This window comes from Lactuca serriola, chromosome 3 (assembly GCF_051521515.1).
Source record: "Lactuca serriola cultivar US96UC23 chromosome 3, Lser_US96UC23_V15, whole genome shotgun sequence".
Lineage (NCBI taxonomy): Eukaryota > Viridiplantae > Streptophyta > Magnoliopsida > Asterales > Asteraceae > Lactuca > Lactuca serriola.
Window position 1 is genome coordinate 240,842,190 of NC_136410.1, and position 21,418 is coordinate 240,863,607.

At 33.6% G+C, this 21,418-nt stretch overlaps 2 protein-coding genes across 2 annotated transcripts; one reads left to right on the plus strand and one right to left on the minus strand.

The window, feature by feature from the left end:
- The first annotated feature begins 6,374 nt into the window (after window positions 1-6,374).
- On the plus strand, window positions 6,375-8,128 carry LOC145093764 (costunolide synthase-like). Its single transcript, XM_079032002.1, has 2 exons — window positions 6,375-7,315; window positions 7,387-8,128. Exons 1-2 carry the CDS (start codon window positions 6,449-6,451, stop codon window positions 8,005-8,007), a joined length of 1,488 nt encoding a protein of 495 aa, XP_078888128.1. The 5' UTR covers window positions 6,375-6,448; the 3' UTR covers window positions 8,008-8,128.
- A 2,998-nt stretch (window positions 8,129-11,126) lies between these two features.
- LOC145093765 (calcium-dependent protein kinase 11-like) lies at window positions 11,127-19,724 on the minus strand. Its single transcript, XM_079032003.1, has 7 exons — window positions 18,507-19,724; window positions 17,665-17,808; window positions 12,638-12,790; window positions 12,434-12,549; window positions 12,145-12,312; window positions 11,721-11,948; window positions 11,127-11,630 (listed from the first exon to the last, which is right to left on the minus strand). Exons 1-7 carry the CDS (start codon window positions 19,051-19,053, stop codon window positions 11,478-11,480), a joined length of 1,509 nt encoding a protein of 502 aa, XP_078888129.1. The 5' UTR covers window positions 19,054-19,724; the 3' UTR covers window positions 11,127-11,477.
- Window positions 19,725-21,418: the final 1,694 nt, after the last annotated feature.

The window sequence follows — 21,418 nt, forward strand, 5'->3', positions numbered from 1 at the left end:
GGTAAGATTGCAATTGGGTGATAAAAGACTTATAAGTGTATTTACAGTTTTTCCCTTTGTTGTAAAATAAGTGTAACTACCCGGTCGGTTCCTTGATATATTTTATTACTGTATGCATTGAAAACTACCGACGTATTGTAGATTAATTTGGAAGTATACCCCACTTTTTTGTTATATAAAAGACATCAATAAATTTTGTTAATTTGGTTTAAATACTCCCAAGCTTCAGGATTGATTTTTTTTTTCTATTTCTCTCATATATGTAATGAACTTCTTTTTCTCTATGGTGCTTCCAATACCCCAAAAAATGTTTTATGGCTTAAGTGCTTTTACCTTTTCATAAGAGTACTTCTAATATGTTGAAGGCAAAATGATGGCATGCGAATGGCTCTTTCCATTCCTCTAATTTTTTTATTGCATGAATTATTCCTTGATGCTTATTAAATAAGACATAATTATCTGTCTTGAGCAACAAATATATAAACTAACAAAAGAACCAACACCAATGTGTGAAAACTCTTCATCAACAATGACATAAGCAACATGTGGTATATTATTGTTAGCTTATTTTGTGACCCCAACATGCATTTATCCCATTTACGAACCCTTCAAATGAAAACCATCGACATAAATAACATATCGACGTAGATGAAATGAATTGTTAGTGTAACAACCCCTAAATACGATAAATTTTTTCATTTTAAAAACAAGTACCACAAGTATAAAAATTATTCCAAAACCATCATAATGTATAAAAATCACACCATCATAGTATAATATCTAAATGCAGAAATAACAAGAGAGAATGATGTGCCATCATGTCAGGTTCTTCCCCTTAGTATCGGAAGTACCTGAAACCATAAACACAATCTGTAAGCAAACACTTAGTAAGTTTTCCACAAAGTACCACATACCAACATACAAATTAATGTTATGGGCCAAACCATAGTCTTACGTATAATTCTTTCCGAGGGCCAAATCTCGGTCTTCCATACAGTTGCCAACGGCAAAATCCTGGTCTTTCATGCATCTGCCAGGGGCCAGATCCTGGTCTTTCATACAGGTGCCAAGGGCCTGTAGTTCTTATTGATCGAGTAAATGAAATGAAATCAAAGTTTGAATTGAATCTAGAACACAGGGAGTAAACATTATCTGGATGACTCAATTAACCTTCTGAAAGATACAAGAGAGTTTTTAGAGAAAGAACACGAAGTGCCCAAAAGTTACTCAACCCCTAGTACCTATCCCTATTTATAGGAATGACAGAAGTAAGCAAAAAGTACATAAGGGCTAAATCTAATACGCTTCGACATACAAAAGCGCCCTTATGAAATACATATAACGAACACTACATTACATACTTCGAATCCTATCAAGCTACAGTAGACTTCGACACCTCACAACAACTATTTGAACCCAACAGAGTCTGACCTTGGTCTTTCATACACATATCATACAAGTACTTCGTATCCTATAAAACAAATAATGGGTCGGCCTTGGTGCCTTCGACCTATTGATACAGTGAGAAAACTCACCTTAGTCTGTTGGAAGCAACAAGATGCTCGACTGCTAAACTCACCACAAAGTACCACATACCAACATACAAATTAATTTACCTTTTAAACCCCTCCTTCAGAAAACCCTTACAAATTAAGTCCGAAATTTACCTTTTTAACCCCAGCCACCCAAAAACCCTTCAACTTAAGTCCCAATAATTACTATGCAGCCCCTCCCTCAACAAAACCTTTTCAACTTAGGTCCAAAATTTACTCTTTAGCCCTTGCATCCATAAGTCCTTTCATATTAGGTCCAAATGATACCAAACACCCATGTCTTCTAACAATCTTCACAAAATAAATCCTAGAACTTACACTTTTTATCCCCGAATATCCAACTTATAACATTTGGCTCCCTAAAACCAACACCTTACTAATTATTATGGATTTTAGTGCTACTTATTCATTCATTAATTTGTTTATTTATTTATTTAATAAACGGGGTGTTACACTTTATGCCTTAGCATGTCTTATGGGAATCCAACATCCATTTTTGTTCATCAAAGCTCACCTAAAGGACCTAGATTCATGCATGGATTTGTATCAACCACCATGATAACATTTTTATGCTTTTAACATGCCAAAGGAACTCAGATCTAGCATTTCTAGGTTGTGGAGTTGCCCAAACTCACAAAATGGAATCCATGGACCAAAAATAAGCTTATAAACAAACCCTAACTCTAACTATCAAAAGGATCAACAAGGTATGGGCTTTTAGCTTCAAAAGCTTCCTAAGATGATCTAGATTCAGGATCTTGAAGCTCAACCACATCCAAGGCTTGCTCACCAACTTCTTCTTTTTGAAAACACACCAAAAAGGCCACCAAAGTCACGTTCAAGCTCAAATATCACTCTTAATGGCAACTAGGGTTTTAGGGACGTTCAAAGGCAGTGAAGGCTAATAAGAATGAGGGTCCAAAGGTCATAAGTGTGCTTAAATAAGGCTCACGCCCTAAAATTAAGGTTCTAGTATTTGGCTACGTACGCCCCGCGTACGTGGCTCATATTCATGACTCCGCATGCCTATGTACACTAAGCATACATAGACGTACGCCCAACATACGAACGGACCTCATTCACATTAAAATTGTTATTCCAAGGACTAAAAGGAAAAATACATGAATTCGAGTGTTGCAAATAGTCTGTCCAACAGTCCAAAAAACATACTTAAATGTCATCGCATGTGATGATCCAATCAGATTATGAAACCAATTCACAATCGTATTGGGATTTAACGACTGCAAAGTTGTAATGTACTTAGGCAACTTAGTAATGTTACTTTCCTAAGTTCCATAAATAGTCTTTATGGCTTTTCTCCTACCATGCCATCCCTTTCGGTAAGAGACATCTACATTTAGGCTATTTTTAATATCTTCTTGTGTTTGTGTCACCAGATACTCAATCCTTTTGAATTTGAATGGAGGATATATGATGCAATCATTGCAAAATTTAAATTTATGTTATGATTTCCAATAAACAATGTAAACAAATAATGTGCATCTACCCAACATGTAATTGTCCACATGTGATGATTTTTTCTTAATTGCATGAACATATCATGCACAATGTAGTGTGTAGTGCATAATATTAGAGATTTCTATTTTATCTATAGTCTTACACCTTGCTAATCATGAACTACTTTACTTTTGTACACTTTAAACTCTCTATTTTGGAAGATTGCTAATTTACATGTGTCTTATTTTCAAATTGCATTCCTAACCTTATTTTGTTTTCTAATTCACTCCAAACATCTATATGAATGTTGTTTTCCAAATGAGCTATGTCATTATCTACTACATCTCTATCATTATTTATAAAGTTCATTATTGAGGTTTGGCTCACATCATTAGGAATCATCCTCAATATTACACATTGACACACTATTAGTATCTTCATTATATTATAATTTAGGGTCATTAAATCCAGAACCATTATATGTCTCAAATGTATCATCACTAGTACTTGTTGGCAGACGATCTAGATTTACAGATAAGTATATCAAAATGTAATTGTATTAGAGAAAAGTCATAAATTATGGTGCTACATATGATGTTTTATATTAATATATGCTAGATGTTTAGATATTGATAGGTACCTTATATGAAGGAAGGAAGGAAGAGTTTGAGAACTTGGAATTCAAATAAAATAATATAAGTATCTAGTTGAAAAAAAGGGAAAATAACTTGCGAGGGTAATTATGGTTTCGTCTTGTTCACGTTTAGGTAACTTCATTTTTTTTGTACATATTTGACCATTTAACTTGTTAAATGTGCTCACATATTACCATTGTCACATGCTATAGCAGGTGGCAATGATAATATATGAACACATTGAACAAGTTAAATGGTTAAATATGTACAAAAAAAAATTAAGTTACCTAAATATGAACAACTTTTTTTTTATAAATTTATTAAAATTTTCTTATAATTTCTTACAACATTTTTATGATATTTTTTTCCTATATGTTTTTCTAATATAATATTTTAAATCTTTGTTTATATTTTCTTTTAACATTTTTTATTCTTTCATATAATTTTAATACAAATGCTTTTAAACCAAATATTTTATAAATGTTTTAAAATTTTCTTAGAAGTATGTAACTTGTCTTTTTTTTTTTATATATATATTTTTTTATAACTTTCATACATTTATTTCTAAACTTTCATTTATAACATTTTTAAAATGTTACAGAGATTTTTTATGATAGTTTAATATTTTTTATAAAGTTTACAATACTTTTGTTAAATACTAGTTTAAAACATCGTAATAAAAAAATTAAAAGTTTATAAAATTTTAATTAAAAAGTATTAAACAGTTGGAACAATTTTAAAACATTTACATTATATATATTTTTTTATTTGCTAAGTAATATTTTCTTTTTATTTTTTTTTAAATAGCTCACCATACGTATTGTTTCATATTTAATTTATTAAATTTTATTGTTAGATACTATTACTTTAAAAATATTGTATATGCTTAAAATTAAAAGAAAAAAAATTATACGAAGCTATATAAAATATCTCACAAAACAAAAGCATATTTATTGATTAAAAAGTAAAGTTTAAAATTGACCAACATTTAGAAAATTATGGATATTTTAAAAATAAAATTTAATTAAAATAAAATAATACAAACAAATATGAAAAATAAAATCGCTATTAAAAGTGGGGAAAATGACTTATCAAAGCAATTAACTTTTCGTTTTGTTCATATTTGGATAATTTTCTTTCTTTCGTACACATTTAACCATTTAACTTTTTAATTTGTTCACATATTACCATTGTCATCTGCTATATCTGATGACAATGACAATATGTGAAAACATATAACAAGTTAAATGGTCAAATATGTACAAAAATAAAGAAGTTACCTAAATGTGAACAAAACGATAAAGATGATTACACTAACAAGTTATTTTTCCTGCAAAAAATGATAAATTAAACTTAGGGCATCCACAATCCATTGAACTCTAAGGAGTTCAATGGATTGCCCCATCGCTGCCAGATCAACATTTTACTTTTTATTTAACTATACTCTTTAACATCCATACTCCATTAAACTCTTCAACGTTTAATGGATTTCTATATTTGCTTTGAAATTTAATTGAAAAAAAAAAATTAAATCCATTGAACCACTCAATGATCATGTAACTCTCCCATTCAACTCTCATCCATATCATCACTCACACTCTATTAAACTTCTATTCAATTATAATCATCATCTATTCAATTATTATTAAACCCACGTTAAGCGTTAAGGATGCTCTTAGTTCGATCAACAAAATTTACTAACACAAAAAGTAACGAAATATTTTGGATTGTTTATAAATAGTGACGTGTTTCATGTAGTGACAATTGAATTCAAATTGCTTTTGCTTTTGAGAAAACAATCAATATTCTTAACAATAATAATTGCTTTTGCTTTTGTAGATAACAATCAATATTTTGAACTGTTAATAAATAGTGACAGATTTCATTGGTTTTTTTTTCAATACTTAAATGTATTTGTAATATACAGTATTAATTATTTGTATAAATTTAAAGGTATTTGTGAAGTCTTTTTTTGAAACCAACAAACATTTTATAAAAGGCCAACCACTAGCAAGTAGGTAGAGGAAGGCAAATAAAGATGACAAAGTGATTACAGTTTAGAAACAAAGAAAAGGACAATTACACCATTAATCCAATCTATTCTGGATTTCTTCCTTTTCTTCTTGATCCACAAAAAAGTTAAAGGATTTGATGATATCCGCACATTTTGTTGGGGATACCCAATTGTTGTTAAATGTATTATCTTGTTTTCCAAATGCTCCAAATAGCATATCCCAATGAAGGTATTTGTTAATGGTATAATATGCTTAAAATAACACTTCAAATTTAATTATATATTTCTAGTAAATTAATTTATACATAATATACATTAATATACAATAAGGGTTAAAAGTAAAATTTTCAAAACTAAAAGATTTAAATAAAAGGACAGATGAAAGTTAAAAGGTTATATGTGTAATTAGATAAATGGTATATAAAAGCTATAATTGTAACTATAATCTAGTTACTAGATAAAAGGATGTAAAAGCCTAAAAGGTGTACGATAATTTTAGTATTCGGATTTCGGACAATGCAAATGATAAGGTCCTTCAATTATAAAACACCCAAGCAACCATAGATTTTTCAAACACTCCCTGTTTTTGCAAAAAAATGTAATATATATATATATATATATATATATATATATATATATATATATATATATATATATATATGACTTGAAGATGACGTTCTTTATGACGGTTGAGAAGAAAAAAGAAAAGGGTAAGTTTGCTACTTATTTATTATAAATATATCATCGTACGTATACATACCCCATCACACCACAGCCTGCATGCAACCATGCAACCTCTCACCATCGTCTCTCTAATTGTGGCTTCACTCTTACTCTTTGCTTGTTGGGCACTATCACCCAAGACTTTGAAGAACTTTCCACCAGGGCCACCAAAACTACCTATTATCGGAAACATACACCAACTCAAAAGCTCCACCCCTCATCGTGTTCTTAGAAGCTTAGCCAAAAAATATGGCCCCATCATGTACCTACAGCTCGGCCAAGTCTCTACAGTTGTCGTGTCTACGCCTCGATTAGCTCGAGAGATCTTGAAGATCAACGACATCTGCTTTGACGACAGACCCACCAGCACAGCCTCTCGAATATTCTTTTATAACGCTCAAGACATTGGGTGGGCTCCTTGCGGAGAATACTGGAGACAGATGAAGAAGATCTGCAGATTAGAGCTTCTAAGTGCTAAAAAGATTCGATCTTTCAGCTCTATTCGAGAAGAGGAGGTTAGTAATATAATCAAGGTTTTTGAATCGAAAGCCGGAACACCCGTCAACTTCACGGAAATGACTGTGGAGATGGTGAATAATGTGATATGCAAGGCTACGTTGGGATATTCTTACAAAGACCAGGCTACACTGATCGAGCTATTGCTTGACGTGTTGAAAACTTTGAGTGCTTTCAATCTAGCATCGTATTATCCCCGTCTACAGTTTCTTAACGTGATTTTGGGGAAGAAAGCCAAGTGGTTGAAGATGCATAAAAAACTTGATGGCATCCTGGAAGATGTGTTAAAGGAACATAGAGCTAGAGGAAGAAACAATAACCATCAGGAAGATCTACTTGATGTCCTGTTGAGGGTGAAGGAGACCGGTGACATGGATTTCAAGCTCACGGACGAACATGTCAAAGCCGTTGTTCTGGTAAATATATACATATATACATATACCTATATATACAAACGAGTGGCCTAATCTAATGTGTTAATGTACAGGATATGTTGGCTGCTGGAACTGATGCATCTTCGACAACACTTGAATGGGCGATGGCGGAACTCATGAGGAACCCTCAGATTATGAAGAGAGCACAGGCAGAAGTGAGATCGGTGGTGAAGGGAGACACAATCACGGAAACCGATTTACAGAGTTTGCATTACCTGAAACTAATAGTAAAGGAAACATTGAGGTTACATGCTCCTACACCATTGTTAGTACCCAGAGAATGCCGGCATGACATCAACGTCGGCGGATATGATATTCCGGCCAAGACTAAGATAATAGTAAGCGCCTGGGCTTGTGGAACAGATCCTGATAGTTGGGAAGATGCCGAAAGCTTCATTCCAGAGAGATTTGAGAACTGTCCGATCAATTACATGGGTGCAGATTTTGAGTTCATTCCATTTGGTGCTGGCCGGAGAATTTGCCCAGGAATTACATTTGGGCTGAGTATGGTTGAATACCCACTTGCTAATTTCTTGTATCATTTTGATTGGATGCTTCCAAATGGATTACAACCGCATGAGCTTGACATCACAGAAATCACAGGGATTTCTACATCGCTCAAACATCATTTGAAAATCGTCCCGATCCCCAAAGTCCTTAGCAAAGTAAGATAAGCTTCGGATTTAATTGGATTGGTCGTGCATTTGTTGGGGCTCTCGTCAGTGTTCCTTCTTGTCGTATCATATGCCTGTACTTTTTTCATGGATTCCCAATAATATGTTTAATTTTCATTTATGAGTGACAAGAACATACGTACCTTTTACTGGTGATCCCAATTATTTTTTTTTATTTTATTTTTTTTTATTATTATTATTTTTTTTTTAAAGTGAGTTGAATTTGAAACCATAGTTATTGATTTCTCAATACAAGAATATTGATCGTTAATGACAAGTCGCCACGAAAGTTCTAAAATGTTGTCATTAATTATTAGAGACCAATGCTGATGATTCATCACTAATGCTCAAATGCTCAAATGGTCGATCGTTATTGTTCCGGTTAAAATGTATCTCACCGCTATGTAAACACGGATCCTTTTCACCAAGATACCAACATCTAAAATACAATAGAATACTATAATAACATACAACAGAAATCCAATTGTACAAATTGTTACATGATGAAGCTAATACTTGAAGTGGGAAAATGACTTATAAACCCAACGAAGTTTTTCAATCGTTCAAAAAACACAATTATGTTTTGTTTGTTCAAGAAAACCCAACGAACTAACATTTTGTCTAAAAAAGCCCAACTAACTTACATTTTGTTCACTTCTCATTTAGGGTCAACCGGCTAATAAAAGTCAACGAATGACATGGCTTATGACGTGTAATTAAATATCGGAAAATGACTTGTAAGACCAACGAAGCTTAAAATCCGTTCAAAAAACCTCAATCATGTTTTGTTTGTTGAAAAATCCCAACGAACTTACGCTTTTGTTCAATTCTCATTAGAGGCAACCAGATTCATTATGAATACAACTAGTTGGCAAATGACATGACATTATATTTAATAACATGTAATAAATAGATTAGAATTGTGCTTTATATATCGATTTAGGGTTTCGAGAAGAGAAAAACGAACGACGTTTGTGTTCGATCTCTTGTAATAGCTACTTCTTATTCTTCCTCTCAATCGTTAGATGTCCAACTCAAGATCTACAAAGAAGATATTTGATGATGAAAACCGTTGTGGGTGTGGACGCTCTTCTTGGATTTGGACATCTAGAATGGAGGATCATCCAGAAAAAAAAAGTTTAGGGCTAAATCGATATATAATGGGCAATTCTAATCTCTTTATTCCATGTCATTAAATATAATGTCATGTCATTTGCCAACTAGTTGTATACCTAATGAATCTGGTTTCCTCTAATGAGAATTGAACAAAAGCATAAGTTCGTTGGGTTTTTTTCAACCAACAAAACATGATTGGGGCTTTGTGAACAGTTTTGAAACTTCGTTGGTCTTACAAGTCATTTTCTGATATTTAATTACACGTCATAAGCCATGTCATTTGTTGACTTTCATTAGCCGGTTGACCATAAACGAGAAGTGTAAGTTAGTTGGGCTTTTTAGACAAAATGTTAAGTTCGTTGGGTTTTCTTGAACAGACAAAACATAATTGGGGTTTTTTGAACAGTTTGGAAACTTCGTTGGGCTTATAAATCATTTTCCCTACTTGAAGTCTTGTGATGATGTTGTCATCGGCACCGGTGGACAACATGTGATTATACTTTGACACATCATATCATGAGACTTGACAGTACTCTCTCTCTCTCTCTCTATCTATCTATCTATCTATCTCTCTCTCTCTCTCTCTCCATTGTTTTTTTAGATTTATTGGGTTGAAAAACATATGCATCTTCATCTTCTATCGAATCCACTAAAAACAAACACCCACATACTCACATTAAATCATCTTAATATTCATCCATATCATTTGCATCTTTCATCCAAATCGGTATGTCTTTTTAAACCAAAAATTGAAAAACAAACATACATATACTAAATCGACATCTCCTACTAGGTTTTTTCCCTAAATTCAAAACCTATTCTCAATCAAATCGCCTGATCCACTAATGAAACCAAAAAAAATTAAGAATAAACCCCATTAGCCTAGCATCTACCAATCAACAAGAAAACAAAATAGTTAAATTTATTGTCAAAAGTTTCCCCTCTATATACATTAACCATTGATCTTTTGTTTCCAAACCTTCTTTGTTTATATCTCCAAATGTATCTTCAAATGTGAAACATACAAGGAGATGGATGTAGCTTCTCTTCCGGAAAGACCGATGATGTTTTGGAAGAAGGTCAACAAAGACAACCACCAATAGTCAACTACCACAGTGACTCCACAACTACGGATGTTGGATCCAACCCTCAAGAACTTATTCTAGGTTCATCTAAGAAGAAGAAAAGATCTCTAACATAGATTATCCCTTCACAACCTCTGATTAATGCACTGAAACTCAATCCCATTCAAAAGAGAAACCGGTGCTAAAAACCATGACTCAAAACTCGGATCCATATTCTTCATCTGGATGAACCCATCTAATAAAAACCTTCATCGATTGATTACAAATAATAAGCACAAACTCGGATTTAGAGGAAGGCAGCGATTCAGAGAACCCTCTTGAAATCGAGACTCACTATAAATCTTTTGGTTCAGCTTCAGAGATGGTGATATTGAGTGTATCGGTGTGTAAGATATGGTCACCGAAGATTTATCCATCTCTGGAGTTCATCGTCATTCTTAGTAGTGTTCATCGTCATTTCAAGCGTTGTTCTTCAGATTATGATTTTTTACGTAGGTTTTTGTTTTAGATCTAGGTTTCGTTTCACATCCAGGACTAAGAACAAGTTCCCTTCTCCATATTTGTTTCAGAAAACGTCGAGTGTATGTGTGTGTTGTTTTTTGAAGAACACGACCATTGTGTGAAATGTATGTGTTTTAATTTTGACAAGACAAATAATGAGAGAGAGAGAGAGACTTATTTTTTAATTATTAGAAATCAATGAATAAGTATTAAATTTTAAAAATAGAAAATAAATACATTAAGGGTATTATAATCATTTCAAGTTCCAAATGGTTCAAATATGCAATGAAACTAGCTCAAAAGAACCACCTATCCAAAAAATAAGGGTTTGGAACAAAATCCATAAAAAATACATACCACATGGACCATGTTTACAAATTTGTCACCTTTTTATTATATTGTATTGAAAGTTAAACATCTGTGGAACCAATCATTGTAAATTCACTAATTATGATATGTACACACCCCTGTTTTTACCTTTTTGTGTCGATTGGTTTACGCCATATACTATAAACATGGTCGAATAAACTATACAATATTTTCTTAATTATCTATTTATATAAATTACAAGTACTTTTGAAAAGTACTCCCTAACATAATCATACCATCAAAATACAGAAGTCGTTAGAAAGTAGTATATGGCTCCCAAGAAGTTGGGGGTTTGTGGTGACAATGATACTAGGATGCAATGTGTCATTTTTGCAACCAAGGAGGTAGTGAAGTGTAAGAAGAGACAAAACAGCGCAAAACGATTGTATGTATGCATGGTTAATCTTTTGATTGGTTAGTATTATTATCAATGCCAAGCGCTTCTGCCAAATCAAAGTTCAAACTCCCTTTCTTCATCGATCTGCTACTTCTCATTCCATCATCTGACTTTCTCATCATTGCAGTAAACTCTGCATAATCTATGCGCCCATCCTGTCATGAAATCATGAAATGAATATATAGAATTTTAAATATAAATAATAATAAAAAATAAATAAAGATGAAGATGGATGATGGAATGACATTGTCTTGATCGATTTCTTTGATCATTTCATCCAGCTGAGTAGTGTCGCTTAGACCAAGATCTTTGCAAGCTTGCTGAAGTTCATCCATGGTGATGTATCCACTTCCATCTTTGTCAAAATAAGAGAAGGCTGTAAGCAAATTTTCCTCTCTCTCCATCTTATTCAAATGCAATGTTGCAGCAAGAAATTCACCATACTCTATCGTCCCACTGCTGTCTGTATCAGCCTGCCGTCAAGCTTTATCTATGTTATGTTATGTTATGTAATTTTTTTTTTAATACTATTCTATCATAAAAAAATTACAAGGGCTTTTAAAAAGAACAACTTTTGTTTTATTGGTGACTCGTTAACGAATCAGAGTAGTCTAAAGAGCATGAAATTTTGGAGAAATGTGAAATGCATATAAGAAAAAAAAAACTTACTGCATCCATGAGTTCCTTGATCTCAGATTCCATTAGATTGGAGCCAACTTTGTTTAATCCTAATTTGAGTTCTTCAAATGTGATTGTGCCGTTGTTGTCTGTGTCAAGCATTTTGAATAACTCCTTTAGCCCACCAATCTCCTCTTCTGAAAGCCTTTCTGCAATTACCTAGGAACAAATTTGAACTTAAATAAAGATGATGATTTTATGCCATGAATGCCTTTTTTTTGGTTATAAATGTAGAAACAATTAATAATATGATAAATGAAAAGGTATTAGCTAGTATTACACGCAAAGCCATCTTTTTAAGTTTGTTCATAGCTGAGAAGTGCTTGAGGCGCGATATGACTGCAGAGTCAAGAGGCTTGTCTGAAGCAACCGTGTCATCCCCAATCCATGGATGACCTGTTTCTTATAAGAACCAATGAAATTCAGGATACACTTTGATTGAAAAATGAGCCATGAACCAAAACAAACAAATGATAAAACTCACATAGGACTTGATGGGCAGTTATCCTTTGTTGTGGTCTTCTATCAAGCATTCTTTTTATTAAATCTTTTGCACTTTCTGTAATTTCTGGCCATGGATCGCTTTCAAAATCAAGTTTTCCCTTCAAAATCTGCCTAAAAATACCTGAATCCGATTCTGCATTTATCATCAATTAATACAATGTTACTGATCAGAGAGAGAGAGAGAGGCTCCTTTTTTATTATGCACGCATCTATGAAGACACGAAGAAGAAAAACTTTTCTAATCTAATGAATTATATATGCAATATATGGAAAAGTAAAGACTAAAACTCTGTTCTTTACTAATATCATATAAAGGCTATATGTAGCCTTATAGAGAGCCATGTGAAATGAAAGTAGCCATAAATTCTACTCATTTACTCCACCTAAAGAACCGATACGAGCTAATGACCCGCTCTTCTCTTCTCAAGTATTCTTTCTCAACGTATAACTAAATTGAATTCGGGCAAACTAGAATACTAATTTTAAATAATAAACTATTAACTAAAACATAAAATATAGAACCATAAATACTTAAAGTTCTAGCCATGTATAAGATCACGTGAACCTATGATTACCGAATCGTTCATCCAACAATCACCCCCTTAATCGGTTTGCTCATACCACTTGTTCACAACAGCACTGACTCCTCTTCAATTAGATTTCCCTCTTGCTTCTCCCACTTAGGACACTCATTATTGTAGAGACTAAATTCACCACACTTGTAACATTTATCGTGGATATTATCCAAGACACGTTCATTACCATCTCAACTTTACTTAGACCCACCTCATTATAAAAAAATAAAAAAATAAAATAAAAATCCCAGACCCACAACCTTTTCCTTGGCCACGTCTAAAACCATCCCGATTTGAACCTCCATTGCCACAATGCCTAGAAACATGTGATTTTTCTTTACAAGCCAACAATAAACCACCTTGAATGTCCCCCGTTTGCTCTGTTCCTTTTAAACGCTCCTCTTACACCTTCAATCTCCCAATAGTTTCATCGAATAACATTGAATCCAACTTAAAACATTGTTCTATTGAGGCCATGATTTGAAGAAACGACTTAGGCATCGAGTCTAGTAACTTTTTCACCAAGTCCACTTCTTCAAGCTCATATACAAGAGTCCTTGCTTTTGAGGGCTAAACCACATAATTTGTCATAAAATCAACTGTTTCACACTCTTTCATGCGAAAACTTTCAGGCTCCCTCTTCAATGTTGCTTATCGAGTCACTGTCACCCAATCCACACCTAAATACCATGTCTTCAAACCATCCCACACTTGTTTTGGATCGGTTTTTTTTTTTTTAACAACTGAATATTTCAATAATAAAAAAAAAAAGAAAGACAACCCACAACAAGAAGTTAGGGCCAAAATTACAAAGAGTTATCTAACAATGGGTTTAATAACCACTTGGACCAATTAACACTAGCATTTTTACACCTACTAGTGAGCCAATCAAATGAAGTAAGAACAATTTTATCAAACAATTCTCTTCATTTCAACTTAGACACCCAAAACACCATATCATTTCTATACCTCCAAATGATCCACAACATGGCCAAAACAATCACCTCAATAACATCTTTCTTCATCTTAGTGTTGTTCACCGTGTCCACCCATGACAACAATTCAACAATATTCACCAGGGTAGGTAAGTTAATATCCAACCACTTAGCAATTATGTTCCATAATAGATTCGCCACTTCATAAGACATAAACAAATGCTTCACATCCTCTCATTGCACATTGCAAGCAGGACATAACATACACGGTATATCCATTCCTTTATTAGCTAAATTTACCCTAGTTGGAATTTTATTCAACAACAAATGCCATATAAATATATTAAAAGCATATAAGCTACCAATTCCAAGGCCACCATTTTCTTTAGAATTTAACGTCATATCCCATTTAATCCAACTTATATTTCATCCTTCCTCATCCCCTCCCTAAAAAAACGAGATCTCAATTATTCAAGTAATCGGCAAAAAGTCTTCGGAACTTTAAATAGTCATAATATTCATTTTAAAAATTATTGGACTATGATCTAACCAAATATTTGTCAAGACGACAACGGAACATATTACTAGATTTCTCAACAATACCATTTGAGACTAAAAATGATCAAGTTTGGTCATTTTTGTACCTTGTCTATTCATGCGAGTGAACTATCAACCACCCATGGGAACATCAAAGAGGTCTGCGTCTATAATAAAATTATTAAAGTCATATGTTGTTCGTTTACAATATTCCATACCATATCTTTCTTCATGTGATCTAATAGCTAAAAATGATGAATTCACCATATGATTATTCATAAAAGAGATGATAAAATCTCATGCTTTTCTTTTATGTCTATCTTGTGGTGCATAGACATTGACAAGGAAACACATTACTTTATTCATAACCTATTCCCATTCAACAATAAGAACATTTTCATTAGACCAAAATTTCAATTTAAGAAATAACGTCGAATCCCATATAGTCAGGATGCCTCCTGATCTCCCTTGTGGTACCCCTTGTGCGTTAGTATCAACAATATCAAATTAATAGTTACCCCACATAGCTTTAACACAAAAGAGATCTACCCGTATCATTTTTGTTTCTTGAATTCCAAAAACTGTAAATCCGTGCTCAACACATAAATTTCTCACACATTTCCTTTTCCAGTCACTTTTTACCCCACAAAGATTTAAGGACATAATATTCATCTAAACTTTTCATTCTCACCAATTCTTTCAATCATCACTTAAATATCCTCTTTACACCCATTTATTTCATACCCAAATGCGTTTCCCACCTCAATGTACTTATCTAACATTTCAATCAAAGACCCAATTGTTACTTTTTTCTTTCTTAATTTACCATTAGTCTTATATACTTTCGAAGAAAAAGAGGAAACTATTGATGTCTCCATTTGTTTTCTATTAGTTGTCAGAATTTGAGACCATTGGTGAGTGAAACTTTGCACCATTGAACCCTAGTGGCTTAGAATCCAACTTTGAACTTTCCATTGCATCCCCATCAGCTAGCTGGTTCGTCTCTTATCTCTTCCCTCATGGTCGTGAAAATCAGCCTCTATCTCGGCCGTGTGGTCTAGTTGTTATTCTCAGCAAGCCTAATTTCTCTCCAACAAAATTGATTATTTTTTGCAACATCTTGTTTTGTCCGGTGAACTTTTCCATTTTCTTTACTAGTTACCTCTTTCCTTTCCATTTGGAAACCACCCTTCCTTTCACCCCATCTCATATGCCATGTTTCTGTATCTAGACCCGATAATTGAGTGGGTTTTGACCCTGATCCGCTCCAAACCCGTGCAAAGTCAATGGGTTTGAATCATATTTTATAATTCATTTAAACGTTAACGACCCGTACCCATTAACCCTTTTATTAAAAGGGTCGGGTTTGGATCACTATCGATTCGATACGTTTATGACCCGTCCCATCTAAAATTTTAAAATTTAAATTTAGTATTTATAAGTTATACATTTATCAATTACCGATATAATCTTTAGTAGATGACTCGAGGAGTTCGATCGTTCTACTTCCACTTCCTTCGATCGTTCTACTTCCACTTCCTGGTTCCTAATGGCCGATTTCCAATCAACTTCCAATACAAATAACTAAGTGAAATCATAGAAGTTTGTAATAGCAGACATTTGTTTTGTTTTGGAAATGTTATTTATTAAGTTAATTGAAGTTTATTTTGGAATGAATGTTGTCTGGCTTTAATTTTTAGTGCTTCATGTTATATACTTATATGTGTTGTAATGCATAATTCTAGTCTAATCTTAATATTATAAATGGGTCGGGTAAAAGGGTTGAAAATCCGTTGATCCAGTTGATAAGGGTATGGGTTTAATTATTCAAAACCATGTGGGTTACGGGTCGGGTTTGGATCAACATTTGAAAATCGCTTAATGGGTTTGGATCAAGGCCGATCAGCTTGACCCGCTCCATTGCGAGGTCTACCTCTTCCACAGCACATTCCTTGAATTTATTTTTATTAACTTGATCTTCATGTCTCATTTTTTGAAAAGTATCTGATATGATCTCCTCCACCTCTACCTCTTCGTCATCATCACTATTGTTATCTTGTTCCTCACCATCACCTTTTTGTTCACTTTCTATATCATCTTCCATTGACTTTCTTCTGGTTTCTATATGGTAGGACACCAAGAAGCAATCTCTCTCACAGTCATGACATAGTTTTTCCCTTCGATTGTTATCATTGGATTATCATTAATTAAAGATGCATTTGTGGATTTTACACACACACACACAACCAAAAACTCTTTTGTTCTTCCAAGTCACTATCCATAAACATAACATCACCATACGAGGCTGCAACTTTTTTAAAAGCAACTGATGTCCATGTGCATAGCGGTAATCCTTGTACCTCTAACCATACCATCATCTCCTTTATCACAAAAGACTTCGACACAGGTCTTATCTCTTTGAAACTTGACTTTACTCTTTCATTTTGCTTAAAGCTACACAAGTCTCGGTGTTTTGGAATTCTAGCCATACCCACTTTCCTCCCATGTAAGTAATCTTCATCCTATCAAACCCTTCCAAACCAAAAATTCGATATAGAAGAAAAACTTTTCTAATCTAATGAACTAAATATGCAATATATAGAGAAGTAAGGACTAAAATCTATTCTTTATTCACATCAGATAAAAGCTATATATAGCGCTCTAGAGAGCCACGTGAAGCATAAAAGTAGCCATAAAATGCTACTCATTTACTCCACCTAAAGAACTGGTACAAGCTAGTGACCCACTCTTCTCAAATATACTTTCTCAACGTACAACTCCATAGAATTCAGTCAAACTAGAATACCATTTCTACATAATAAACTATTAACTAAAACATAAAATATAAAACCATAAATACTCAAAGTTCCAGCCATGCATAAGATCATGTGAACCCGTGACTACCGAACCGATTAATCCAACAAGAGAGAGAGAGAGAGAGAGAGAGAGAGAAGAGATACCTGCCCAAAATGGAGGAACTCCAGATAGCAAGATGTAGAGAATAACTCCAGCACTCCACACGTCAATTTCAGGTCCATAATGTTTATGAAGAACTTCAGGTGCAACATAATATGGGCTTCCAACCACATCCGATAGATACTGCCCTGGAAAACAAATCTAATAACATTATGTATCCACACTTCTTTTCTATTTTATTTAACACTTTCGTTCATTCATTTCTATCTCTTACAACATTCTACTTCCGATTTTATTTTTTCTGTAAGGGTTTGAAAAATTACCCCATTTGGATGATTTTTCTATAATTGACTAGATTTTTCCATCTACAATGTTGTAATATGAATTAATGAAAGAAAAACCGGATAACATATAAATTAAAGAAAATACATTGCTATTTCATGCATTAAACTCTTCCACTACCATAATGTTTCCACTCTTATAATATCAATTTTCAACTCTCGGATTACTATTATGTAAGACAAGTGAAGAAATTGTGACTTGGTAGTATGTGTTTTTCATAAGTTAGAAATTGTTTAAAATTCTTCTCTAATCCACAAATACAATGCCTTGGACCACAAGTTTCATATTGCCTTGGAGTACAAGTTTCATATTTTTGCTTGACAGAAAACAACTTGTAGGGCCATATTTTCTTTTAATCTACATGAGAAAAAAGAAAACATATGTGAAAACATTTCCATCAATCCATGGTAAAATCTAAATTACTTCAACTACAAAACAAAACAAATTTTCAAAAACCATAACCAAATTACATTTGACACACAAAATGACAAAATTTCATGTACCCATTTGTGTCATGTAAGAAACTAAATCATGGAAGAAGAACCTGGTTTGTAGAAGATAGACAATCCAAAATCTATAGCCTTAAGCTGTGCATCCTTATCACAACTATGAAACAAGAAGTTTTCAGGCTTGAGATCTCTATGCATAACCCCAAGAGAATGACAAGCTTCAACAACCCCAACAATCGTCTTCATCAATTTAGCTGCTTCTCTCTCGCTGTAATGCCCCTTCTGTACAATCCTATCAAAGAGTTCGCCACCTGCGCAGAGTTCCATAACCAGATGAACAAACACGTTGTCCTCATAAGCGCCTTTGATCCTCACCACACATGGATGCTCCGACAAGTGATGCATTATTTGAATCTCCCTCCATACATCATCATAATCATCCTTGCATAACATCTTCCTTTTGGGTATGGATTTGCAGGAGTAATCGATACCTGTTGATTTCTCTCTGCACAGGTAGGTGGTACCAAATTGACCTTGCCCTAATTTCTTCCCCATGGCGAAATGGTCTCTCAGTCTTGGAGTTGGGTGTGGGAGGACTGTGGTGGAAGGCTTCAATGACGAAATTTGAGTGGGTCTCTTCATTGATCGAATAATCAGGCTACCGGATCTTGATCGGTTTCTATTGTTACGACGACGGAAACAGCAATTGGGAGAAAGGTGGAGGAAATCGGGGAAGAAACTGTTATCTCATGTAATGCATGGTTGGATGGCGTATTAACTATAAATATCCCTACACAATTAGAATCAATCATGCATTGTAGTTGTATCAAATTTCATTATTATATCCGAAAATGCCTCCATTTGAGAAGTCTCATTTGAGATAGGAAAGGGTAGTTTTGACGGAGGTGTAAATCTATTTCCCACCGCTTCAATTTCATCGGTTCGTCCGTTTTTTTTGGTTCTTGCTACAGTTGCTCTGCTGTTTCTCACGCCTCGATTTCAGGTAAACCTTCTTCTCGCATCAGACACCTTCTTCTTTTGTCGTTCTAATCGGAAGCTATATGCGGATTTAGAATACACAGTTTTGGGTATTGCATACAAATTTTAGAAAAAGATCACAAATCATTCGCAAGAGAATCAATAACTTTAGGGTAGTCATACCCGAATCTGTCTCCCCAAAACGATCATAGCTCCGTTTCATTCAGAATTTCTTCCAATGGTAAAAAAACTGCTTCTATGTTTGAAATAATTACTAAGCTTGATGTCAAACTGTTCGATGAAATGAAAAAGAGACAACAGTTATTGCAAGCGGCCATTCAAAACTAAAACCTAACCCAACAATTTATTAAAATATATTTTCTCTTCGTCTATTTACCCAACCAACTAAAACAGTTTTTATCAATTCTATTAACAACTCAATCCAATCTAACCTAATATTTTAATATTATAAAATAATTACAATTATATAAAAACATATGAATATTTGTAGAGAAAAAAGATTATAAATATGTCTATTTTGTATTTTTTATTTTTAAAAAGATAAAGCCTAATTTAATATTTATAAGATTTATTTAAGAAAAGAAAAAAACAAAAAGCAATTGAAATTTTAGGACAAATGTTCACGACTAAGTTTGGTGCACCCACCATTTGTGTCTTTAGTTGACCATTTTTCTTTAATTTTCGTTTTCTTTTAATCCATTTTTGGCGACCAACCATTAAAATGGTCACCAATGGGAGTGGTCTAAGCACAATCATATAAAACAGAAAAAATAAGAAAGCTCATCTCTATCTCTATGTGAAGCTGTGACGGAAACATCAACAAGAAGAGAAAAAAAAAATTCAAAAAAATGTGTACTCGTAAATATCAAATTTAAATATTAAGATGTAATAATCGGTTTAATGTACTATTACTTTAAAAATAATTATGTTATTATATTTGGACGGATTTTTTTGTGCCACTGCTATTAAAAATGTCTATGTCCGCCATTATATATATATATATATATATATATATATATATATATATATATATATAGAGAGAGAGAGAGAGAGAGAGGAATGGTCATTTGAGAACACAAAGTTTTCCGAGAACCCGATAACTAAAAGTGGATAGTTCGATCAATTTTTTGGACGGTTTAGATGATTAGTGGCATAGTTTGTAAATATGATCAAATTTAATGGTATATTAGGTTTTTAGCAATATATCACAAGGGTAAATCTGGTATATTAAAAAATTAAAAAAAATCAAATTAGCTATTAATTGAAATATTCATTAGCTTCTTTCTCTCTCTCTCTCTCTCTCTCAATGTATCGTGTTCTTCACCAACATCCTCGTCTCTCCATCGAACGCCTCCTGTCCTCCAACAACCACCCTACCTCTATCAACAACCACCACCTTCAACGGCTTACAGTTGTTTCTTTCATCGACCACAACTACGACGACCTAATATATTCGCTATCTCTCTATCTCTCAATCACCAATTTACTCCATGATTTCCACCGCCTAACGCTGCTACCGTAGATCTGGAAACAAAATCCATTTCGTCAATCCATTATATCATAAACCGATCTCCAATGAAGATCCTCAATGACTGATAGATTGAACTACATGATGGTTGCGTCCTTCTTCCCTCTCGGAGTTTCGTGCCCTAATAAATCAACCAGAGGTCTGATTGCTCCAGACCTCCTGATTCAGAGGTTCAATCGGTGTCAGCGTTGCTCAAGTCTTCGACCAATTTCTTCACATGCGTTTCGATTTCAGTGAGATCAGGTCTCGCTTCACTACATGGACATTTTAGCAAAAAAAATTTAGTAATTAGAAGATAATTTTAATTTCTCTTTTTGAACATCAGCCAGGCTGCCAGGGTAATCCCTTTAAACTACAATGAGAGAACTTGTTGAAAAGGAACTTGATTCTGCAGAGTCCATTACAGAGCTTCCATTAGTCGAAATAACAATGTAAGTGACCATGTCTATATATATATATATATATATATATATATGTGTG